This window comes from Schistocerca serialis, chromosome 2 (assembly GCF_023864345.2).
Source record: "Schistocerca serialis cubense isolate TAMUIC-IGC-003099 chromosome 2, iqSchSeri2.2, whole genome shotgun sequence".
NCBI classification, from domain to species: Eukaryota; Metazoa; Arthropoda; class Insecta; order Orthoptera; family Acrididae; genus Schistocerca; species Schistocerca serialis.
The window spans coordinates 1,142,942,436-1,142,969,880 of NC_064639.1; the positions used below are offsets into that span (position 1 = coordinate 1,142,942,436).

Sequence of the window (27,445 nt, forward strand, 5' to 3'; positions counted from 1 at the left end):
GTTACTGCCAGCCACTGATATTTATTTCTAGGTTCGACATATTTTGTATTTCTTTCTACGCGATCTTCGTCATTATTCTAACTTTTTTGGTTTGTATATGGCTTTTAACACTTTGAATTTGACTGGTTTTGGGACTGATGGCCCTGTAGTTTGGTCCCTCTCTCTCCAAACCAAGGTACCAAACAATTGCTTTTTTTTTCATTTTCCGTCACTGATTCACTGTTTCCACGAATCCATAAAATTTTCATTTAACAGTTTCGCGTTTTCTTACCTCAAGATTACTATTTCTTTTCTGAAAGAACTATTCAGTAACGCGTTAATTTCGTCTTTGGAATTTATCGTGTTGAGAAAATCACGCTCATCTGTAACACAGTTACGACATGACCACCTAATATCGACATTTACGAACTTGAGATACACATTCTCACATTTTTCGTGTAACCAGAAGTTACATTTTACACGGAGGATGCCTTTACTCACAAGTTTTTTACATTCTTTATACAATGAGTTGTTATGAAACTGTTTTTAACTGAGACTGAAGTGTCGCTGCACTGTTCTACCGGCCTAGTTTCTAAAATTATGGTATAAATATTATTGACTGTATTCAGATTCGTGACCTGTATTCACATTCAGTCCTAATTAAAAAATTGAAATCATGTTTAGTATGTTGCTAGAAGTGTGTACGAGGCGTAAATAATGTTTTAATTTTTTACTAACGCAACGTACACTTACTAGCCTGGCGTCTTCCAACATCAAAGATCTTAAGCGAAAACTTCTCCAAAGTACTTGATCAACACCTGTAGAGTGTAGACATGAGCGAGAGATGTCATGTTTGTTATGGCCGTTTGTTGTTAGCGGGTTGTTTGAGTTTTTGTGTATAGCAACATTGAATTCATTAGGCGTGTTATTTCAGGTGGTTTTTGTGTGTCACTCAGTAGACGGCGTAATTTGTTAAACGCAATGCTATAACTGCTTTGTAAAGCTACGTATATGAGGGCCAGGCTTGTTCAGGACAATTATTGCGGGAAAAGGACGATGATGTTAAGAACGTATACACTGCCTGTGCGATATGTTTGTGTGACCGGTTCATAAATAGAAAAACTACTTACAGCCACCTGGAGACAAATATTATTCTTTTAACGAGAATTTACTTAACGTGCAGGCAGCTACCGTTGTGCTGATTTGCGGTTATTGTTACCTAATTGACTTATTTGACATCTTGTCCGAATTGAAAAAGGTTATACTAGCTTCATCTGTATAGATCAGAATGCCACCTCAACGCAAATTAACGCCGCCTGCACTGGAGGAGCTGTGCATGAGTTTAATTTTAAGTCACCTAGAACAAGAAATAAACCTTGTTCAGCATATTCGAACATATCAGACAACCTCTTTAATTTTACGCAGGCGGGGCATCGAGGCAGAAGCCTTACAAGCGGAACTTGCTGCCCAGTTTGATTCCTTGCCACCTTTGATGGGTGAAATTGTGCGTCAGAGTATCACAAACAGGTTGGTTCTCATATATAACTAGTGTATGTTGCATATGCTTTCGGAACAGAATAATATATTGACTGTTATCAATAACAGTAGTACCATTACTGACGTTAAGTAGAAAAATAAAATTACAACCCCACAATTTAGTTTGGTACGCTAATATGACGATCATCAGTGCTATATTACCTATTAAGAGAGAAGTTCGTTTTTGCCATGTCGCAGTTTGGGATAACTTGTGGGTTCAGACTGTGCCTAGTAAAACTAGCCACAGGAGTGAATTGATAAAACATGACCTAAAAGGGCACCCTAGCTCTGCGGTGAGTGAAAGACTGCATTCTATCTTAAGTCATGGCAGAAGCCCATTCTGGTTTGAGTGCCATAGAGTTTACTTTACTTTTGTTATTCATTGGTTTTTGTTGTTGGCAGCAAATGAAAGCAATCACTTTGCTCTGTGCTTAATTTTCATTGTTTTCAAGCTGTGTTTTTAGCATCTCTCCATGCTCTTGAGTTGGCAAATCTTAGTTGCATCCTGATTGTTATCTATTAATTCTCACTTTCTTTATAATTGTGAGGTCAGAAATGTTAATGATACCTTTATCTTCCCCACAACCAAAACGAACCTTACCCATGTGCCACTTATAAACTGCTCAAAAAAAGTTGTGCAGCACCTGCATCTCCACGAATAGCCTATGTGCGAACTTTTATTTAAGGGAAGTTGTGAATTAGGAAATAAATCTTACGAGACATACAAGGACTTAAAGCAAAATAACAACAAAAATAAAGGAACTCTGTTTGAAAGTGCATTTCTTTGCACTGCCGTGAAATCAAAACAAAGTGGTCAAGGCAACACCGCTAAAGCTTAACCCAGTCTGCTGTGCTGCTATTCATGAGCTTGTCTGGAATGTGAAAAGGGTTCTTGTTATGACAAGTCGCAACTGGTCCCCAGCATTTTCAATCAGGTTCATGTTATCAAATACCACAGGTCATTCGGTTCTGTTTTTATGTCTCCTGGAAGGAGGTATCCGCAAGTTGAGCTCAGTATGCTTGTGCATTATTGTCTTGACAGGAAACCCATCAGCAGAATGTTGACTGTGGACCTGGACAAGATGTTGAAGGATCTTCTCCTGGTACTGTGCTGTTCCAAAATTATCCTCAACAGCAATGGGAGTCATCCGACATTGCTCCAAAACGTGTCTGATCCGCTCTTTCCATTTCTCTTCAATAATTCATGTAAAGTGTATAACCACAACTTGTCATTACACTATTCAAACTGATACCATAGCTTTTTCTGTTTCACAGAAAGTTTTTTTTCCTCCACAATTTCTTCATGATAGGCCTCATTCATAAAATATAATCCATCACAGCTGGAAGTGTGACACTTATTAAATTACTCCAGGCTGTTATGATGTGGTCTGATTTATCTTACCATGTCATAATAACCTGGAATATTTTAATAAGTGCAATCTTTAATAATCCCCCATCCAGAAATCCAAATTGAGGTATTTATTTTTAAAATTAAAAAAGAGACATATATTTCGATGAATTTGTTCCAGTAAATCTATAACTGCAGATTATGAAATACAATGGACTAGCCCTCAATTACTGTAGATATTCATTGCACCAAACGCAAGTTTTCAACAAGAAATAATATTGATTAGTCTACAGAGGCTTAAAGTGGATTTAACATTAGTACAGAAAAAATTCATGTATGTGAGTGAACATTAGGGTTACTCAGCTACAGGTAATTCTGCAGTAGGTAAAATTTTGCTGCTTCCATATCTTCATTGTGTCCCACTCAACAAAAAATAAGCCTGTGTAATATTTTAGCTCGATTGGACACCTACTAGGCAACAACCAAGCTCCTTAAAGTTACTATACTAGAAATTAGTGTCCTGCATGGAGAATAATTTTAAGATCTTATTTAAGACTGCAAAGGAAACATCTTAAATGTTTAAGAAGAAATGGCAGTTTTTCATACACCACAGAACTATCAGACAGCTGAAATACTGTAACATTTTGGACTTGAACAACCAAACTGAGCTGAAAAACTGTAGCACTTTGGCTAATTTTGATTGCCTGAACTTCCCCAATGGAACACTTTTATAATGGATATGTATTGCTGTTTTAAAACCTGCTTGGTATAGAAGCATTAAATAATCATTTGTAAATAATTTTAAAATATGTATATTTTAGTTATGCTATTTATACTTCCAGATTTATTTATTTAACCACCACAATGCTGTTTATTCACCACTTTCTATCACAACTTGATTTAAATTTATCGTTAAATCCAGTAATATGATTCCCAATTTCTGTTGTTTACCAAGTAAATTATATTCTGGTCGCCAGGCCCTCTCCATCTTGTGCGTAGTTAGTTTTCATTCATGCTGTGTCCGCTTAGCCCACGTTTGGTTCATATTAGTACCCAAACGTTTTTGACACTGAGTCTGTTATAACAGTTTTGGGGAGTGACATCTTTTCCCTAGGTATTTTATTGGATCATGGGTCTCCGTTGCCACTGGTTCTGTGCTATATGTTCTAATTTGCAGTTAATTGCTCTCATTCTGGAATTATTTTATTGGAGCATGAGTTTTGACAATTTCAATGTTCACCTTATGGTGTTTAAATTCCAAACTTATCCATTTGATGTTATGCAATTGATAGGTTACGGCTGGAACATTGGGAGATAGTTCATTCTCTCTTGCCTTACAAAGTGATAACACTATTAACAGCACCTCCTAATAAAGGGACTTGTGTAACACTAATGCAGCCTTGAAAAAAATTTCACTCTTTTTCAAAAAAATAAATTAGGCCTACAGGATTTTTAAGATTATTTTGGAGAATTTTCGGAAATTTCTGTTCTGCAGCAATGTATAATCCTAACCTATAGTTACCCTGACTACAAAATATCTTTTTCACTTTCATCTATAGTTACCCTGACTACAAAATGTCTTTTTCACTTTCATCTGCTTGCATAATTAGCAACATATTTTGCTTAACTGCTGTCAGAACATTGTCATCAAATTCGGAGAGAGTCATAGTGTCAAGAAGTAAGTACCGGAGGTGGTTCAGAGATTATGTCGTAGCAGCTGTGCTGTTTTCCAGATCAATATTTTGATAATGTATCAGCTAAATTTGTGAACAGGAAATCTTGAGAAGTTTCATTTGATGACAGAATACAGATCTTTACATAAATTAGGACAAGGAAATACATCCCCAAAGGAAATACATGTTCTTGAAGAGTTCTTGTTTTATAACTGAAATTGGTGTTGAATGCAAAAAGTGCACCTGTTATTCATCTGGCAGAACATAGAGCTCTTGGAATATGAAATGATATTGTAGTGTTTGTATTGTGACCAGTGAACTCCAAAAGTTCTTAGTAAGCATTATTCCATTGTTTTGACAAGGAATGATGATGCTCAAGAAATCCAAGAATGGTAGAGTGGACGTTACCAGGGACTTCATTGCTACCAGCATGTAAAATTTCTTGTCAGTTTCATTCAGGGTTCTCAGTGTCTTTTGAAAAGTCGAGACAGCCCCTTCAAAGTATGATTGACACCAAGGAAGATACAACAGATCACCGTTAAACAATTTTTCAAGATTTAATTCACTTATTCCCTACTTTTCTAGTATGTGGTAAATAGCCGAGGTTTCACTTCTCTAGAACATATTGGAACTATAGGGGCTATCAGTATCTGCTCATTACCTTGAAAACTTACAGTCGTTGCCAGTGTATCAACCTTTCCAACATCTTTGAATGCTGCAAGCAGCTTCCCATATCTGTGCAACACTAATTCTTGGCAGACATTAAGGTTAAGTTTGAACCATACTTCCTTTTCTCCCTCCCTCCCTCTCCCTCTCCCCTTTTATTTATTTAATACTTTCTATATGAACATACATAATAGGCTGCCAGATATGTGAGAGTCTCGAAGATTTCTTAACAATTAGAATCCAGTACATGGTCCTCAATGCAGAGTACTCATCAGGGACAAGGATATTGTTGGAGTGCCCTGGGGAAATATGATAGGACAGCTCTTACACTCTAAATACGTAAATGAACTGATGGACAGGGTGAGCGGCAATCTGTGGCTGTTTGCTGATGATACAGTCGTGTATGGGAAGGTATCATCACTGATGTACGGGAAGATGTCGCCATTGAATGACTGTAAGTGTATACATGATGACTCAGACAAAATTTCTAGTTGGTGTGATGCATGGCAGCTCAGTCTAAATGTAGAAAAGCGTAATTTAATTCAGATGAATAAGAAAAGCACTCCTGTAACGTTCTAATACAGCATTAATAGTGTACTACTTGACACTGTCATGTCAATTAAATATCTAGGCATAACAATACAAAGCAATATGAAATGGAATGAGCACGTAAGGACGGGAGTAGGGAAGGCGAATGGTTGACTTCAATTTATTGGTAGTATTGTAGGAAAGTGTGTTTCAGCTGAGTTGCTTCGTGAACTCAAGGCGGAGTTTCTGGGGAGAAGAAGACACCCTTTCCTGAAACATTTTTGAGAAAATTTAGGAAACTGGCATTTGGAGCTGGCTGCAGAACTATTCTACTGCTGTTAATGTATATTTCACGTAAGGACCACAAACATAAGATAAGAGAAATTAGGGCTCGTACGGAGGCACATAAACAATCATTTTTCCCTCACTTTATTTGCGAGTGGAACAGGACAAGAAATAACTAGTGGTACAAGGTAACTTTTGCGATGCACCATTTAGGGGCTTGCAGGATATGTATGTAGACGCAGATGTCTGAAATTTCAGTAGCAATCAAAGATGTAAAACTTATTTGTGTCACTGATTTTGCAGCTATTAATGATTTTAGAGGAAGTGCTTGTAACAAAGTGAAGCATGCTAGAATTGTTGCTGCTGCTGCTTCAGTTGTTGCTGTTGCTGGCCTTTACTGAACAGTAGCCGGTCGCTGTGGCTGAGCGGTTCTAGGCGCTTCAGTCTGGAACCGCTCGACCGCTACGGTCACAGGTTCGATTCCTGCCTGGGGCATGGATGTGTGTAATGTCCTTGGGTTAGTTAGGTTTAAGTAGTTACAGGGGACTGATGACCTCAGATGTTAAGTCCCGTAGTGCTCAGAGCCATTTGAACTGGACAATAGCAAGCAACTTATTACTGTCATCACCGGCAACAGCTTCCACTGCTTGACAGGGAATCGTCTCAGTTTTGATGCACCCCAAGGCGATCATTGATAATACAATTCTTCATAACGCATTTTTCCATTGGAGCCAGAGATCTAATTTCTGATTTACACTGTCTGTCTAGGCCTGTTGTCCTTTTTGCTTTTAAAGCATTAGGAAATTCTTATCCTCTTCCCTTCTTGTCTGTTCCAGAGCAGTTCTGTGAGCTATGTCATTTTGGCAAAATTGTCTCCTTTTCCATTTTGGTTATATGCTGTTATAGTCAATTGCTAATATAAAACTTACGTTTAATAATCATTTCTTAAAACAGTTCAAGAGAAAGTCACGGCAGTACATTGGAAAAGTGACTTTTATAAAATTCAACCATGAAAATCTAGCACCAGCTTCTCCTTCTGAAATTAAGAAAATTATATATTCTCTCAAGAATAAAAGCCCCCCTTAATTTGATGTTGTTTCCTCCAGGGAATTAAATGTTTGTTCCCATATAATAAGCCCTGTCTTACCTGAAATATGTAATGCAATACTAACTCGAGGGATTCTTCCAGAGACATTGAAATATACCATTGTTAAACTCTTGTATAAGTTGAGAGAGACGTCAGTGGCTACTAATCTTTTTAATTATTGACAAAATTTTCCTAAATTTTTGAGAAGTTGATGTATTCTAGAATAACATCCCACATACATCTATATCGATACTTTGTAGTCAACTGTACAGCACTTTGTGGAGGATACCCTGTACTACTGCTAGTCATTTCCTTTCCTGTTCCACTCGCGAATAGAACAAGAGAAAAATGACTCTATATGCCTCCGTATGAGCCGTAATTTCTTGTATCTTATCTTCATGGTCCTTGTGTGCTGGAGACAGCAGAATCATTCTGCAGTCAGTGTAAAATGCCAGTTCTCTAAACTTTTTCAATAATGTTTCTCGAAAAGAATGTCTCCTTCCCTCCAGCAATTCCCAGTTGTGTTCCCAAAGCATCTCCATAATACTTGCATGTTGTACGAACCTACCAGTAACAAATCTAGCAGCTCACTTCTGAATTGCTTTGATGTCTTCCCATAATCCAACCTGGTGCAGGTCCCAAACACTCAAACAGTACTCAATAATGGATCGCACTAATGTCAAATATGCAGTTTCCTTTAGAGATGAACCACACTTGCCCCACCCCTCCCGCCGGAGGTTCGAGCTCTCCCTTGGGCGTGGGTGTGTGTGTTGATCTTAGCATAGGTTAGTTTAAGTAGTGTGTATGTCTAGGGACCGATGACCTAAGCAGTTTGGCCCATTGGGAATTCACACACATTTGAACATTTTTGAACACTTGCCCCAAATTCTGCCGTTAGCTGAAGGTGACCATTCACCATGCCTGCTTTAATCCTTAAATGCTCATTTCATTTTGTTTTGGTTTGCAACATTATGTCTAAATATTTAACTGGCATGACTGTTTCCTGCAGCACACTACTAATGCTGCATCCATACATTATGGGTTTGTTTTTTCTACTCATCTGCATTTAGAACTAGTAGACAAATTCATGACACAACAAGAAATTTTGTCTACGAGGGTTGTTTTTTAAGTAAGGGCCGTTCGCACGTATAGTCCCGTAGTTCGCGCGGATGCCGCAACAAGCCACCGCGCCACTTGCCGGCATCCTTCCCGTTCACACTGATGCAAGTTGCAGCTCTGTAGCTGACGTGTACGCATCGCTGTGCTACTTTATAATGTTTACGATTATTGAATCACCTGCCGCGTGTGAGATACGGTCCGTGATACGTTTTTTGACCGCGAGAAGCCTATCAGCTGCAGAAATTCATCGTCAGTTAACAGAAGTTTATGGCTTGAATGCAATGAGTGAAGGTAAAGTGCGTCAATGGGTTAGAGAGTTTAAAAATGGCCGTCAAAACGACCATGACGAAGAACGCTCAGGCCGGCCCTCTGTGATCACTGTCTGATCACTGATGATTTGGTGGCTGCAGTCGAAACAAAGATACGTGAGGACAGAAGATTCACAATTTCCACTCTTTCTTTGGAATTTCCACAAGTTTCAAGATCGGTTTTGTACAAAATTGGGTCTGAAAACCTAAACTTTAAGAAACTGTGTTCTCGGTGGGTACCCAGACTCCTCACAGAGGACCACAAAGGGAAGAGATTTGCCACTTCATTGGACTTTTTGATTCGTTACAAGGAAGAAGGGGATGACATGTTGAGTCAAATTGTCACTGGAGATGAAACATGGGTATCCCATATCGCTCCCAAAAGCAAGCGACAATCGATGGAATGGCGACACACAACCTCACCCGTCAAGGTCAAAGCCAAACAGACGCTGTCAAAGCGCAAGATTATGGCAACTGGGTTCTGGGACCGGCGCGGTGTTTTGCTAGTGGACTTTATGCCACGAGGAACGACAATCAACTCAGATACCTACTGTGCAACTCTAAAGAAGCTCCGCAGAGCAATTCAAAACAAAAGGCGCGGCATGCTGACAAAAGGAGTTTTGCTCCTGCACGATAACGCTAGGCCTCACACCTCTCAAAAGACTCAGGATTTGATTGATTCTTTTGGCTGGGAAGTTTTGGACGATGCACCATACAGCCCCGACCTTGCTCCTAGCGATTTTCACCTTTTCCAGTACCTGAAACACCTTCTTGGTGGGCAGCGCTTCAATGACGACGACGAAGTGAAAGCGGCCGTGAACTCTTGGCTGTCGGAGCAGGTGGCCGAATTCTTTGAAGAAGGAATTAAAAACTTAGTTGTACGGTATGATAAGTGCTTAAATAAACAAGGCAACTATGTAGAAAAATAGGTAAAAGTGTGTAGAATCAGAAAATAAAAGTTTTGTTACAAAAGTATTTTTATCTTTTTTTTTTTTTAAATAAAAATGGCCCTTACTTAAAAAACAACCCTCGTAAGTCTCAACTTCGACACCTTAGTGTACACCTCAGCAGACAACTGCAGATTGCTGCCCACCCTGTCCACCAGATCATTTATGTACATAGCGAATAATAGTGGTCCTATCACACTTCCCTGAGGCACTCCTTACAATATCCTAGTCTCTGATGAACACTCACCGTCAAATTCTATAATTTAATAAGATGTTTTTTAGCCACTCACATATTTTTGGAGCTATTCCATATGTCCATACCTTCTTTAACAGCCTGCAATGGGGCAACATATCAAATGCTTTCTGGAAATCTAGAAATATGGAATCTGCCTGTTGCCCTTCATCCATTGTTCGCAGTATATCTTGTAAGAAAAGGGCAAGCTGAGTTTCACACTAGCAGTTCTTTCTAAAACCATGCCAGTTTGTGCACATAAGCTTCTCGGTCTCAAGAAAATTTATTATATTTGAACTGAGAATATGTTCAAGGATTCTGCAGCAAACTGATGTTAGGGATATTGGTCTGTAAATTTGCAGGTCTGCTCTTTTGCCCTCCTTATACACAGGAGTCATGTATGCTTTTTTCCAGTGACTTGGGACTTTGCGCTGGGTGAGAGAGTCATGATAAATAGAAGCTGGGTAAGGTACCATTGCCATAGAGTAATCTTTGATAAAGTGAATTGGGATAACATCTGAACCTGGTTGTTTTCAACTCCTTCGGTTGTTTCTCTATGCCAGAGATCCTTACTACTATGTCATTGATACAGGAGTCTGTTCAAATGTCATAGGATGATTTGTTTGTACAGTTCTCCTGCATGAGCGATTTCTTGAATGTCAAATTTAGAACTTCAGCTTAGGTTTTTCTGTCTTCAGCTGTCATATCAGACTGGTCAGCAAGTGACTGGATGGAAGCCCAAGCCTTAGACCCACATAGCTATTTCACATAGGACCAGATTTTTTTTGGGTTCTCTGCTGGATCTTTTGCTGAGGTACAACAGTGTTAGCAGTTGTATGTTTCCGTCATAAATCTTTTCACAGGCGCATGCATCTAACCTTTGCTTGTCATCAGTTACACTCTTTTGAACCGAGAGTTCAGCAGCCTCTACTTCCTCAGCATTTTCTCGTTATTGAACCATGGTGGGTCTTTTCTGTCCTTAATCCGCTTACTAGGTACATAATTCTCCAGACTGCAATTTACAATCTGTTTGAGCTTTGCCCGTAATTCCTCTTCTTCCAACTTACTAGAACTAGCTGATGTCAATTCACTAAGTCAGGTGCTAGCAACTGCTTATCTCCACTTTCTAGCAGAAACACTCATCTAGCCTTCTTAAGTGATTTATGAACTTTTGTAACCATAGTTGCTATAATGACATCATGGTAACTAATCCCCAATTCTATAATGACGTTGTTGATAAGCTCCAGCCTATATGTAGCTGCAGAGTCGAAGACATTTCTATTGCGTGTGGGTTGCCGAAGTAGCCGCTCAAGATAGTTTTCAGAAAACGTGTTCAAAATTACTTTGCACATCTGTCTATCTGTTTCCACTGCAAAGAATCCTTAGACTTCCCAGTCTGTACTTGGGAGGTTAAAGTCCCATCCAACTTGTATTGCATAATTTGGGTATTTACGCTCTACTGACCACAGACATTGTTTGAATGACCCTAGAACTGTCACAGCAGAATCACGCGACCTGCAAAAACATCCAAAAATTCACTTGGTTTCACCTACACCTGTTATATGCGACCAGATAACTTCACTGTCACTCTCAACTTTGACCTCAGTTGACACAATATTTTTGTCAAAAGCAATGAACACTCCCACTCCTATGCCCTCTAATATATCATTCTTATACATCTTCCATGACCCTTTAAATATCTTAGAGCTTTCCACTTCGGATTTCAGCCAGGTCTCGGTCCTGAGAATAATTTGAGCATGAGAACTTTCCTGGAAGGCAGTAAATTCTGGAACTTCGTTATGAATACTCTGACAATTTAGTGATAAAATTTTGACAGTTGACTTGTCTCTACTCTGAATGCCATCTGACTTTGCTCGCTGCGCATCGACTGGCAAGTGTTCAACGGAGTACCTCAAACTACCACGTGGCTTAAAAAGCCTCACCCAACCAATAACGCAGGTCTAGAAATTTGCAGCCAAGACCAGTAGAGAGTTGACAAATCCTTTGGTTGAGACCCTGCACTTGGCTCCAAACCAGAGGACTCCGATCAACTCTAGGAACACTGCTGCAAATTGCGAGGTCTGCTTGCACCCCACGCGTGAGGCCAGTAGTCTTCACCACTTCTGCCAGTCACCTGTATGACTTGAGGGTGGCGTCAGAACCCATGCGACAGGCGTCATTGGTTCTGACACAAGCCACAACTTGCAGTCGGCTGCACCCTCCATGCTTTATAGCCACAGGCAAGGCCATCTCCACATCTCAGATGAGGCCCTCCCTGGCAGTCATACTGAGTGCACATTGGCTTTTTTTCCAGCCCTGAACACTATCTGTCTAAGAGATTCAATAACACGCCCAATGTTGGAGTTCCCAACCACTAGTAAACCCCTCCACCCATGTGTATGCTTGTACCCTGCTGAAGGAATGGCCAACTGTCCTCTCACAGGGTGAATGGGCGAGGCCAGACGAGCAGTCTTCACATTGGCCCTCCACTTTGAGCCACACAAATGCATTACTACCTGCCACTCGCTCTGCTGTGAGGGCAAATCGATTGCGTCGGGAACCCTAGGAGATTCCTCAGTAGCAGAGCCCATGGACAAAACATGGTGTCCCATGTGATGTACCAGATTCTCCACCGTTACACCCCAAGGCAGCAGCCAGAAGGTGACTGACAGTAGCCAAAAGCGCATTCAGCTGTTCACAAGCTGTGGCCAGTTCCTCCTGCATCCGCACACAGCATGCACACATCCTACCCATCCTTGCAAAACTAACTGAAGAAGTAAACTATAAAAGCAGGCAAAATCTTAGATGTGCAACTTGCTACCTCCTGATGTGTCGCAAATGGGCACTGATGCCTCAGTGAGCTATGTAGCTGGCTGAAAACTGTTCTACAGACTGCCTGAATTTACACCTACAAAATGTGAGTCTACACCTCTTAAATGGACACACATGTGAAATTTCAGAAGTATGCTACAAGGAAAAGATAAACACTTAATTTGCCACTCTTTAGATGTATATCAGCTGAGAGCTTGGTCATCACTGCCTGGCTTACTAAATGTACAGATGCTTGTGTTCAGAACAAAACAAAGCAAAAGTAATGCCCTCAGTAAGTCAAAGTTCACATTTCAGAAGAGTTGTTCTACTGAGTATGCCATTTACACATTCAGTCACCAAATTTTACAAGCATTAAGTAATGAAACAGCACCAACTGGTATTTTCTGTGATCTTTCTGAGGCATTTGATTGTGTGAATCACAATTTCTCCTTAATAAGTGGAGATTTAATGGGACTGATGGTGTAGCCAACCAATGGATAATGTCATATCTAATCAAAAGAATGCAGAAAGCTGGACTTAGTAATTCAACCAATGTAATTCGGGAAGAGTCTTGTGACTGGGGAGAAATCATATATGGAGCTTCCAAGGATCAGTCTTAGGTCCGCTGTTGTACCTCATATATATACCGGTAAAAGATCTTCCATCTAATATACAACAACCCCAATTAGTTCTTTTTGCAGATTATGCTAGTATTGTAATCAATCCAAGCATACATACAGCAACAGAAGAAGTGCTAAATGTTGTTCTTGAAAGTATCATTGACTGGTTTTCTGCAAATGCCTCACCCAACTACTATACCAATGATAGCATAACACATGGTGAAGAAATAATAAACATGATAGAAAATTCAAAATTTTAGTTGTTCATATTGATGAAAATTTAAACTTGAAAATGCTTCATTTGGAACTCCTAAAACAACTTATTTCAGCTATGTTTGCATTTAGAATCTTTGCAAATCATGAGAAGAGAGAAACCAATGACATATTTTGTAAATTTTCATTCAGTCGGTAATGTCATATGGAATAATGTTCTGGGGTAATTCATCTTTTAAGAAAAAAGTGTTCATTGCTCAAAAATGTGCTATAAGAAAAATGTGTTACCCACAATCACCTTGTAGACATCATGTTAAGGAGTTTGAGGGATTTGGACTACTGCCTCACAGTATATTTATTTCGTGGTGAAGCTCATTGTAAATAATCCACTGCAGTTAGCTCATTGTAAATAATCCACTGTAGTTCAGAAATAACAATGGGGAAGCATAATTACAACACTAGAAGAAAAAATTACATTATAGCACAAAAAGGGATGCACAATGCTGCACCTAAAATTTTTGATAGGCTAACTTACTCATTGATATAAAATGTCAGACAGGTAGCAAAGTAAAATTTAAAAGCAAACAGAAAGTTTTTTTATTAACAACACCTTATATTATATGTGATTGCAGTCTTTCTCGGCATATTGCACTGATGAATTCTTCTCGAGTTCTAAGGTGATGGGTGTGAAACTCATCAAAACATTGCGACAAGACGACACCACCACTCGGCTGGTAACCTGAGAGGAATTCATCACCTTATATTATGTATATTTTAATATGTGATAAGTGGTGAGTAGAAATTACTACTCATATACATATACCTATAAAAAATGCATATGGCCAGCATGTAGCCATATATACAAAATAATTTGCAGTGCAATTATAAAATAACTCATCACACATCATTACAGTTTATCGTGTAAATGATCCATGGGATGTAAACCTTAACTTTCTCCTCATCATACGGTCTTAGTAACATTAACTCGCGGTCTCCATCCAGTTTGTTTATGTATTTAATTTATCTTTATTTGCCCAAGGATCGTCTCACAGTGATATAGGATCTGTCAAGGTAATACAATCCAAATCAGCAGGCCGAAATATACAACACAGCATACATAACATGCTTTATGAGGATACAACTGGTCATTTATGGGGATAGGACAAGTGAACAGCCATGGCTTTGATTAGGGAACCTTCGTGTGGCATTTGCCTTAGCAGTCTAGGAAAACTGAAATCAGGTTGGCAGAACATGGCAATGCCATCCTCCCGAATAGGTCGTCAGTGTCAACAGCTGCACTGCCTCACTTGGTAAACCCCTGTTGTATAATGTTCCTTGATTTACACAAAATTTGCTCAGATAACCTGTAGTGTAAAACATAGTTTGGCTTTTCATTGCTACACACACTGAGATCACCCAGTGATGACTCTGGAACTGTTTTTGGTTACTGTTTCTGTTTACTTGCAGTGTAAAACGTATCTTCACTACCACACACATTGCGACACCCACTAATGACTCCTGGACTGTGAAGATAATGCTCTGCTCCTTGCATTAACTCCAGACTCATTTCTCTTCATATTCAACTACATGTCACTGTCCACCTGAAAAGCTAAGCTAACAGACATTAGTAACATGTATTTTGCGTCTTGACAAATAATTTCCTTGTAAAAGCACTAAATCGTGTAGAAATGCCACAAGGTGCTGTAGTTTTCCCCTTTTGTTACTGTCCACTAGTCTGAGACCTCTAAGCAATGTCGAATTGTGTAATACGCATTACTTACAAAAAACATTTTAGCTGCCGTTTTAAGCACATGTATTTTAGTAATCATTTGCACTTCCATCGGCAGTTTATTATACTATTTTATATCATAATGTAAAATTTTGTTTTGAGGTTTTTACGTGGGTAAATATAACTCCAAACTAGTTCTTGTTCCACGGGCGTGTATAGAACAGGTAATGCAGCTTTTAGTAATATTTTCCCTGATATACACCACAGATTGGTAGATGAACTCAATTGGTGCAGTAAGGATGCCCAATTTTCTAAATAGCTCTTTTACCATAAGCCCGAGTAATACTTCCAGTTATTATTCTTATGCCTCCTTTCTGTAACTTAAAAACAGTGTCCATGTTGTGTGCCTTCAATCCCCAGAAAAGAATCCCACAGCAAAGAACTGAGTATATGTTGGTGTAGTATGTCATCACAAGACAATGGTTTTTACAGACTAATGCTAACACCCTAAGAGCATAACATAATGATGACATTCATTTTGCCAGCATCTTGGTATGTTCATTCCATGTTAGCTGACAATCAGTGTTGATACCTAAAAACTTTGTGTGCTGTAAAATTTTTAGAGTTATCATGCAAATGATTTGCTTTCCCTCTTTGTGCTGCAGTACGTTCTGTTTGTTTTCTTTATGTTCAACATTAATTTATTCCATATTGTCCAATATTGTAAACATCTGTGAGGGTTTACTTTCTCTAATAGGAGTCTTGCGAGGGCCGATATTGTACTTCTCCCAGATCTGAAGTGTTGTTACTCTTAGATTGTAGGGGGAATGTTTAAAGTTGGTTGGTTTAAAAGTAATTTGGCTATAATGATTTCATAGGAAACATAATCAACAAGAGAGATCTGCAACCATTCTCGTAATTTGTGCGCTGAGCTTCCGGAAGAAATTGATGCCTGTCCATAGGTCTAAGAAGAAAACATGAAGTCCCTTCGCACTGACACCACAAATCGTTTGAAACAATAATTGAAAGACTGTCCAAGAAGAGTAACTTTATTTTTGCTTACAAAATAAGTAAACCAAGAACATTACATACATCATGAAATAAATTTATGTAATTATAATCAAAAAAATGTAATAATATAATAGAAGGAAACATTCCACGTGGGAAAAATTATATATAAAAACAAAGATGAGGTGACTTACCGAACAAAAGCGCTGGCAGGTCGATAGACACACAAACAAACACAAACATACACACAAAATTCAAGCTTTCGCAACAAACTGTTGCCTCATCAGGAAAGAGGGAAGGAGAGGGGAAGACGAAAGGAAGTGGGTTTTAAGGGAGAGGGTAAGGAGTCATTCCAATCCCGGGAGCGGAAAGACTTACTTTAGGGGGAAAAAAGGACAGGTATACACTCGCACACACGCACATATCCATCCACACATACAGACACAAGCAGACAAGCTTGTGTCTGTATGTGTGGATGGATAAGTGCGTGTGTGCCAGTGTATACCTGTCCTTTTTTCCCCCTAAGGTAAGTCTTTCCGCTCCCGGGATTGGAATGACTCCTTACCCTCTCCCTTAAAACCCACTTCCTTTCATCTTCCCCTCTCCTTCCCTCTTTCCTGATGAGGCAACAGTTTGTTGCGAAAGCTTGAATTTTGTGTGTATGTTTGTGTGTCTATCGACCTGCCAGCACTTTTGTTCGGTAAGTCACCTCATCTTTGTTTTTATATAAAAATGTAATAAGTTTGTCTAAAAATATTAGTGAAAAATGCTATAGCATGACACAGCTCGGCAATGGAAATATTTTCTTAAAGGGAAAGGTTTTTTCTGCTGCATTTTTTGGCACTGATTTCAGATAAAATGTTTAGAATGTTCAGACACATTTAGTTTTGACAAAAATTTAGCTCTTTAATTGTTACAATAACACTTGTTTGAAAATATGCAACGGAACCTGCTACAAAAAGATGTTTAACTTCATAGTCTATAATACAGCTATTTATATATTTTGATGATATTGTAATGTTGAGGGCTTTTTTTTTTGTGTATCATTTTTCATGTAAACTTCAGCAATAAGTCATGAACTGACTGGTGCCTGCTTTTGCATATTTCAAGGCTTCAAGAGTTAGTATCATTCCACATCAAACCACATACTAATTCAAGGATTTGTAACCCCCTATCTCAGATTTTCACAAAACTTTGCGCGTTTGCTTATACTTATAACATAAGAACTATTGCAAAATCTTTTTGGTCTCAGAGTACAGCTTTAGTTTATATCAAATTTTAAATGTAGTGATATTCTGATAACTGGGCTCTGCAAGAATGTCAATGCAAAATTATACTTATCTACATAAATGCGCGTAACTCAGGTGTTTATGAAGCTTTTAATTTGGAATTTTTTCAGTGGTTAAGTAAGGCATATAGTTAACAGATATCCAATTATTAAATCAGTAAAGGTACAAGGAAAATTTTAAAAAAATGTTATATATTTTAATTTTCGATTTCAGAAAAATTGCGAGGATGTGGAAAATGCTTATATCACATTTCTCCAACATGCTGGGAACCTAATTTTGGTCTTAAATAATCGCCTAGATTGTGAGCTTTCTATTAAAATAAAAATTTTAATGGGTTTTCTGCTAATTGACTCACATATCTGAAATCAAAATTCTTTGTGCTGTGATGGAAAAGGGTCATGTTAAGTCAGTTCATTCACATGCTGCTTCACCAACTCAGATGCAATGGTATCAAATTAGCATACTTAAGTATAACTCATTCTAGGCAGGAAAGTTAACTTTAAGTGTGAAAATTTATTTCGTTTCATTTGACTAATTCAGTAATTTTTTAAAGATGATTTAATTGTTCAGCCTATCACCTGCTCACAAAGATAAAAAAAGTGTTCATAGACAGCAGTAGCTTGTTTGAAACTTTTATAGGCATAAAAACAATGCAACAATTGCTGAAATTCATTGTTGAGAATAACTGGTATGCAACAATTAGTCTGTTTGGCCTCAGTTCCTCTTTGTCTTTCTGTAAGACAGGTCGTATCTGCTTGTGGTGAGGCGTATCATTCCACTTGTATAAAGTATGTTTTAAGTGAATTAGTGCTCAGTTCCATAAAATTTCAGGCATGCAGCCACGTAAATTCAACTTCTTCTTCTAATATCTCTGCTGAATACTGTCCAGCCATCTCCAGAGTAAGCGGAGGTGACTGATGCTCCAGTGCTTACTCCGTCTTTTTAAACCTGCAGACCGAGAAGAAGAAGTTGAATTTATGCTTCTGCACACCTGAAAATTTTTAGGAATAGTCTTTGCGCCACGAAAATATGTAGATGCGTTTCTAGTGCTCAGTTAATTGCAATGGAAAATGTGAATTCATGCATTGTTGGAAAATTACTAAAAACACCATGTCATTTGACAATCTGTACCTCAGTAAAAACTACAAAAAATAGAAGAGCTGACTGTAGACTAACAAGATTTGAAATTGCTGTGATCTGATATAAGTTTTCCACAAGATCCAGAAAGTGCTACTATCTGTGGATGTCACAAATACTACTACTTAAAAGTTTTTGAAAGTGATCAAAGAATTTGTTGTGATCCTTTCAAAAAACACACACAGTTAAAAATATTTGAGTTCAGTTTGCTTGCCTTTGTCTAAAACATTAAGTGCTAAAAAAATGTATGTAAAACCAGGCCAAAAATTGTGCAGATTGCAGAGCATCTCATAAGATTTGTGAACAGAAAACTGACATCAGTGATAAAATCGAAAGTGATGCAGGTGACCCAGAGGTGACATTTCACGAGTCAGTACTAAAAAATCAAAGTATTGAGGATGCAAATAAAACTTTACATGATTTGGGGTGCTCTCCCTTAAAACTTCACTCCATTCCAAATCACAGCAAGGCTTCACATAGCAAAAAGAAGCTAGAAAAAGTGAAATATGTTTTGGAAGGAGAGCCAGCAATTAGATTGCAGTACTGAAGATTCTGACCGTAAAGAAGAAACATTTGATGATGAAATTGTTAAGAAAGCCAAAGATATTGATGCCATAATATTGTTAATAAAAAAAAGTGGCTAGTGTAAGAGCACCTGAAAAAATTCAAGTTTTAACTGTAGCTCCACCCTGTTGGTCAAAAGAAAACATAATGTCAGAATTCAATGTTAGTGAGTATTTGTTTTGACAAGCAAGGAAACTGAAAAAAGAAAAGGGTATTTTATCAATTCCTAAACCAAAAAGGGGGAAAGTTATTGCTGATGAAGTGGTAAAGTTTGTCACTGATTTCTACCCAAGGGAGACCAAGAGATGAATACACTAAACAGATTCAGAAGGATGTAGGTTGCAGTAGGTACTGGGAGATGAAGAAGCTCGCACAGCGGGCATGCTACTCTATCCTGAGTAGCCTGGAGAGCTGCATCAAACCAGTCTTCGGACTGAAGACCACAACAACAACTCAAATGTTACCAGGAGAAAAAGACAAAGTTAGCATTCAGAAGAACGTGTATATGCAAAAAAGACATCCTTTGCAACTTAAGAGAACTGTACTCTTGTTTTAAATAGGAGAATCCAAACATTTACATTGGTCTTTCTAAATTTGTTCGCTAGGGCCGAAGTGGTGTATTTTAGCTGGTGCTGCCGACACTCATTCAGTGCATGTGTGTGTTACCCACCAAAATGTAAGACTGTTTTTGGATGCGGAACACATTGAAGAAACATACAAAGAACTTATAAAATTTTCATGTATGTGACTCTGAAAACTATGACTGCATGTTTAACACTGTAATAATTGTCCCAGTGATGACAAACTGTCGGAATTGTTAAAACAGAAATTAGCTTACGAAGATGCTGATGATGAAATTGAGTTCAGCCAGTGAATAAACACAGATCATCGGGCAGTATTGGTAAAGCAGTCTGCAACTGTTGGTGATTACATAGGCTTGTTGATGACAAAATTACAGGCACTTAAACCACAGTCATTTATATCTAAGTGTCAGTCAAAATCATTGAAAAACTTGAAAGAAAATCTAACCCCAAAAAAGCAATTCTGTTAGTGAACTTTGCTGAAAACTGCAGTTTTGTAATTCAGAATGAAATTCAGAGTTACAACTGGACAAGAAGCAACTCTACACGCCACGGTAAATCTGTGTATGATGGTTTGGGAGGAACTATAAAATGTATATTGAGAAGAGCTAATCTTCAACTAGTAGATGATGCACAAATAACAGATGCATCTGGTGTTTACAGTTTCTGCGAAGCTAATAGTGACAATTTTTTCCCTACTTTTTAAAGAAAGTAAGTGCAGATTTCCTACGCAAGCACCTCAAAGGAGATCTTTGACAACCCGCACAATACCTTGCATCAGGAATTTTCACTATTGCAAACTACTTTCTTGTGATTCTTTAGAGATAAGAAGAGTAACTTCTTCTGAAACACCTTCCTTGATTTCTTTCATTCAATGAAAATGCCCCACAATGGACATGCACTCATCCTCAACAAAATTCTTTTGGAGCAGCTGTATATGATGACAGGTGGTACTTTGCCTTTGTCAGAAATGTCTGTGATGAGGTTGAACTACTTTTTCTCCACCCACATGGACCAGCATTGTCATTCTTTTGGCCTGAGAAGGAAGACTTGTTTTGTGCCTTTAGAAAACATTTTATGTGCTGCTGGTGTACCTAAATCAATACCATTAGGCAGAATGTATTACTTTAATGAAAAAAAATGTGAAGTTAACAGAATATAATTTGTCACTGTGGATGAAAAACAGAGATGCTCTTAAGAAGTTTTGTTGATAGATTCAAGAATCTGCACTGCTGAACATGTACATTTTAAATTAACATTAGTGTGGCTAGAATAATTGTTGTTTAAAGATGCTAATTTAACACCCTAAATAAAGTTAACCAGTGTAATGAAAATGTTTCAATTTATACCTTTTGTCTCTGTACTTTCATGAGGCAGTATTATTATAGGTTATCAGTTTACATAATATGATTTGAATGATCTTTTGAACAATGATGTGATATGTATTAAATAAACATCCAATGTCTATCAAAACTCAGGGTGCTACTTTTTTTTATCAAAGTTTTGATCAAAATAAATCTTGTATCAGCTGTTGGAAAATGTTTTACATAGTCTTCCCAACACATTCCTCTGTCCATCAGATGTGTGGAATACTGCTAATGTGAGATCATTTCACATCATTGGTTTATTCACCCACTCTCTGTTTTAAAGTCATGCCTGGATGGTTCAAGAAGCTGCCTAAAATGGGTGTTCTTAGTTATGAAATACTGTATTATATTATGTTCTGCTATTCAAAACATTTCGCATATTCAACATTAAATAGTGTTTTTATCATTTACTTCCTAATTGTACAAAAGTAGTGCTTAATCACATAATTTTAAATGCTTCGTGCCCATTATTATTTTTATAATTTTGCCAGTGTACTAATTTGTTAGATTTGAAGATGAATTATGTCTTTCTGAAATAAATCAATATTTAGTTATTTATCTTCTAGATGTACAAGTCACCGTATAGTGTGTGGTGGAAGGTACTTAATGGCAGCCCTAACATTTCCCACCTTTCCTGTTCCATTCAGAAATGTATGTAGGAAAAAAAACTGTTGGTAAGCCTCTGTATGAACTCCAATTTCTCTGGTTTTTGTTTTTTTTTTTTTCCATGGTCAGTTTGTGAGATGTATGTGAAAGGAAGTAGTACCCATATGCTGCCTGATCTTGGAACATACAGACCCAAAATTTCAACAGTCAGCCTCTTATTCACTGTAATGCATAATGCTTTTCTTGTTGCATTTGCCACTGGATTTTGTTGAGTATCTTTGTTGTAATACTCACATGCTTACTAAATTATGCTGTGGTGAAACATACCACTTTTTATGGATCACCCCTACATCATTTATTAGTCTAACGTGATAAGGCTCCCATAATGATGTTTCATAAACAAAAAAGATTCAACAAGTGGTGTGCAAGCTGCTGCTTTCATGGATGAATTATTTTCCATGAAGATTCTTTCACTGAATCTCAGCCTATCGTCGGGCTTTACTTCATTTAATTTTATGTGGTCAGTCTACTTGAGGTCACTGTGGACAATTATCCCTGGGTATTTTATAGTTGTTACTGATTCTATTTTATATTTGTTACTGATTCCAGCGATTTATCACCAATAACTTAACTGATCAGTAATACATCTCACCATCAATTCATGCGTGATACATTACACTGTGTATGTTCCACGTCAACTGCTGATCCCTACACTAGTCGGCTATCCTCTGCAGGTCTGCCTGTGGATAATTTGTTTCTCTTGTACAGTAAATGTGCACACATTTATTATCAGAGGTGCAAGGATTATTAATATTAACTTCACTCAAAACTTCCGTGCTTGTAGGCCACGGTCGATGTATAAAACTTTCTCATGTCATTTCATTTCTGACTGCAGGAGACATATTCAGAGATAAAGCAGTGAACTGCAATCAGAACTTGAGGGAACGCCAAATATAAAGGCAGTGTAGAGGGCACCACAGCCACCACAAGATGTCAGTTAAGAGTAATTCTGGTAATGCCAGTATTCTCAATTGAAAGTCATTGATCGTCATTCTTATGGTGACCGTTAACATACGGATTTTATCTAATCTAACACCTTCCTCTTTTCTGTTAAAATTATTATGGTGCTTATAAATCTCAATACCCTCTGTATACATGTGCACATGATAATGCAATGTTTTTTAAGATGTGAGATTTATAAACACTGTAATAATTTTAACAGGAAAAAGGGAGGTGTTAAATTAGATACAATTTGGGTGCCAATGTTGCACCATAAGAATGATGATCGATTATTTCATACTGAGGGTGTTGGCATTACCAGAGATAATCTCTTAGCCAATATCATGTGATTGACTGTTGTGCCCTCTGCACTGTCTTTATATTCGGCGCTCGCTCGAGTTCTGGTTGCTGGTCACTACTTTACTTCTGTAGATGTCTCCTGCAGTTGGAGATGAAATGTTAGAAGAACATTTTATGCATCAACCGTGGTCTGTCAGCCAGGAAGTTCCAAGTGAAGTCAGTACTAGCTGTGAAAGTCTACAGTGTATGATATTATTCTTCGGTTTTTCTTTTAGAGTAAACACATTTTCAAGTATTACCTTATATTGAACATTGGAGTCCTAACACACAAAAACAATATATCCAGTGGACTTGTATATACATCACCTTGCTTTAGAGAACATCTTGCAGAACACCTAAGTATTTACACTTCAAAAGTCTTCCTCATTATTGTTATGCATTTCTTCATTGGTAATGCTGAGCCACATGGAGCTTTATTATTCCCATAATGAGTTGTCTGGCATGGTAAAGAGGTGTCCATTTCAGTAAGGCTGGAGATTTTGCTGAATAGCACCCAGTCTAGCAACCTCGAAATTATTCATCAAAGAGCTGTTGCATCTGCATAACAAATTATGCTGGAGTGATGTCCCGCTGTAACCACATATAAACCATGATTCCCTGTTTTCAAGCTAAGGTATTAAAATTGTTTGTGATTACAAATAAGAATTTTCATCTACATACACTATGTGATCAAAAGTCTCCGAACACCTGGCTGAAAATGACTTACAAGTTCATGGTGTCCTCCATCGGTAATGCTGAAATTCAGTATGAAGTTGGCCCACCCTAAGCCTTGATGACAGCTTCCACTCTCGCAGGCATATGTTCAGTCAGGTGCTGGAAGGCTTCTTGGGGAATGGCAGCCCAATCTTCACGGAGTGCCACACTGAGGAGAGGTATCGATGTTGGTCGATGAGGCTTGACACAAAGTCAGCGTTCCAAAACATGCCAAAGGTGTTCTATAGGATTCAGGTCAGGATCGTGCAGGCCAGTCCATTACAGGGATGTTATTGTCGTGTAACCACTCCACCACAGGCCATACATTAAGAACAGGTGCTCGATCGTGTTGAAAGATGCCGTCATCATCTCCAAATTGCTCTTCAACAGTGGGAAGCAAAAAGGTGCTTAAAACATCAATGTAGGCTTTTGCTGTGATGGCGCCATGCAAAACAACAAGGGGTGCAAACCCCTTCCATGAAAAACACGACCACACTGTAACACCACTGCCTCCGAATTTTACTGTTGGCGCTACACATGCTGACAGATGACGTTCACCGCCATTCGCCATACCCATACCCTGCCATCAGATTGCCACATTGTGTACCATGATTCGTCACTCCACACAATGTTTTTCCACTGTTCATTTGTCCAATGTTTATGCTCCTTACACCAAGCAAGGCATCGTTTGGTATCTACCAGTGTGATGTGTGGCTTAACCATGAAATCCAAGTTTTCTCACCTCCCACCTAACTGTCATAGTACATGCAGTGGATCCTGATGCAGTTTAGAATTCCTGTGTGATAGCCTGGATAGATGTCTGCCTATTACACATTATGACCCTCTTCAACTTTCGGCAGCCTCTGTCAGTCAACAGACGAGGTCGGCCAGTATGCTTTTGTGCTGTACATGTTCCTTCACATGTCCACTTCCCTATCACATCAGAAACAATGGACCTATGGATGTTTGCGAGAGTGGAAATCTCGCATACAGACGTATGGCACAAATGACACCCAATCACCTGACCACGCTCGGAGTCCATGAGTTCCGCGGAGTACCCCATTCTGCTCTCTCACAATGTCTAATGACTACTGAGGTCACTGATATGGATTACCTGGCAGTAGGTGGCAGCACGATGCACCTTATATAAAATCGTATGTTTTTGGGGGTGTCCGGATACTTTTGATCACATAGTGTACCTTTCAAAAAATTGGTCCAAACACAAATCATGGTGGCTACCTGGCCCGTATCATAACATGTGGCAGTTCCTTTCCAGCTCGTCATTTCCAGCTCGTCACATAATGGGGCTTTCCTTAGACTATAAAACCACATTCCTCCTCTATGAAATGTGATACATGGTACATTCATCAGAAAGTAACACTCTTGAGCAAGACACAGCATTTGGAAATTGTGCCAACAAAGCACAGGAGACTACAATTTATCGTTCCATATTGTCATAGCTTAGTTCATTCACATACATTGGGCTAAATCCTTTAATTTTTAAATCTTTTTGTAATGTGATTATTCATGGTTAGCAAGGGTACTGAAGTTCAACTGCTGTTTTATGAATGAATGATTGATGGTGGTAAATGTGTTCTCTCATGCTTTTTGTTACCTTCAAAGCAGCTATACCAACTAAATAACTGTTTATTTCCTCAGTTGTACATAGTTACAAGAGATACTATGACTTCTCGGACACCCTGTGTGCATGTTAAGTTGGTAGAATTTTGTATTTGCTAAATAATTACTTACCTTTTGCTATTTGCTCAACTTTTTTCATTAGTTGAATTATCTTTTTCTGTAATCTTAATTGCCGGCCGGAGTGGCCGAGCGGTTAAAGGCGCTACAGTCTGGAACCGCACGACCGCTACGGTCGCAGGTTCGAATCCTGCCTCGGGCATGGATGTGTGTGGTGTCCTTAGGTTAGTTAGCTTTTAGTAGTTCTAAGTTCTAGGGAACTTATGACCACAGCAGTTGAGTCCCATAGTGCTCAGAGCCATTTGAACCATTTTTTGTAATCTTAATTATCTCAAATTTGCAACACTGTTTCCACAAATAATTACTTCACATTTCAGTTATGAATAAGAATATGCAAACTATATACTATGGAGTTTACTGTGTTAGATATAAACCGCTTTATGTTCTTATTATGCAACAAGTGCTCAGTTGCTGATAATGTACACCCTCTGTATATACCTCTTGGTAAATTTGTTTCTGTGTGAAAAAGTTCTGTACATGAGTGGTCACATTACGTGTGCTATGGAAACATTTATTATCCTTTCAGTACATTGGTTTCCACTGCCTTTTGTGCCCTGTGTGGGAGTTAAAATGGGCGAGAATGAAGGTGATCCTCGTAATGTTGACAATACTTACTTTCTAGTTTTATGCAGTTGTACGTCATTTGCAAATTATTGTGAAACCTTGCAATCTTTCATCTGTAGGTTATTCAAAAATGCATCCATTACTGGAGAGCCTCGCATTCTTGTTGGGATGCTGGATGTCATACTAAATAAAGATGTACGTAACTTGAACCTATCTGATCCAAAAATACGGCTAAGCAGAAAGTTATGGCCAATTATTCTGAAGAAATGTACAGGTTTGGAAAGGTAATTATTTTATAAGTGTGTTAAATCTTCCAGGATTTTTATTAAGAGAGAATTACAGATCTCCCTGTCTTTTTGCAGGTTTGAATTAGGGGCAAACATGCTCACAACAAAAAAATTGCCATCTTTTCAGTCATTTGTCAGCTCACTTGCAAAATCATGTCCATATCTGACAGAACTGATTCTGAAGGAGGCTGTTATAGGGTCAGGGGCATTGTCCACTATTGGATATAGGTGTCAGAACCTACGTGTGCTTGATATTTCGGGCTCAAAAGTCACATGCATTGATATGCTGCACCTGTGCCTGCCATTATCACACTATACACAACCTCTGGACAGCCTTCTGGTGAGCTTTTTATTGTTACTGTATTATGTATGCGCACGGCAACAATTACTTTGCTGATTCCCCACCACCACTCTCCTCCCCCCCTCGCTCTCTCCCTCCCCCCCCCCCTCGTTCCCTCCCTCTCCCTCGCTCCCTCCCCTCTCTCCCCCTATCCCCCCTCTTCACCCCCAGCTTCCCCCCCCCCCCATCTCTATCTCCCCACCTTTCTCTCTTTCCCCATACCCCACCTCTCACCCTACTCATCATTTTCAAATTCCTTCTGCATGTAGCTGAGATTCAAATAATTATAAGTATTATTTTATTTGTGATAAGAAATCCCAGTACATTGTGGTTTCCCCCCCCCCCCCCATGTCACATTGACTATAAATGTTTGCTGTAAGAAGGAAGATGCATGGAAGTTAAGATGTCTTCACAACAGATGGGTTCAGCTCATCTCATGTTTGAGTAATCTTCCCCAACTTCTCCCTCTTTTCTCCCTGAGGAAGAATCTAATAGTTCTGAAAGATAGGATAGTTTTTTTGTACATTTTTGTGTGTGTATCAGCAGTACTGGAACCTCACCTCCTACAGGTCAATACTGTCTCCTTGTAATTTTACAGTTTTCTAAAATGATTTTCCATTTTGATACAGTTATTGTAAGCACTAATTGTATGAAACTTTTTAGGATTTTGGTCACTTGTATGCTGTATTTTTTCAATTTGTAGATAAAGATTTTAAAAGATTTTCATTTTCTTTGCTTAAGTGAAAATGGAACCACTGATAGGCAGGAAATAGGTTGATGCAGTTTTAGCATCAAATTTGAGAGCTTAGAA

The 27,445-nt window shown here is 38.5% G+C and overlaps 1 protein-coding gene across 2 annotated transcripts in view; it reads left to right on the forward strand.

Moving 5' to 3' along the window:
- Positions 1-801: 801 nt before the first annotated feature.
- The window catches only part of LOC126458604 (uncharacterized), a 67,351-nt gene continuing 40,707 nt past the window's right edge, over positions 802-27,445 (forward strand). For both annotated transcript variants that reach the window (XM_050095760.1, XM_050095759.1), the window contains exons 1-3: positions 802-1,506; positions 26,127-26,291; positions 26,370-26,634. In XM_050095760.1, the coding sequence (XP_049951717.1) occupies positions 1,268-1,506; positions 26,127-26,291; positions 26,370-26,634 (669 nt within the window). In that variant the 5' untranslated portion in view covers positions 802-1,267. The remainder of the gene's footprint in view (positions 1,507-26,126; positions 26,292-26,369; positions 26,635-27,445) is intronic.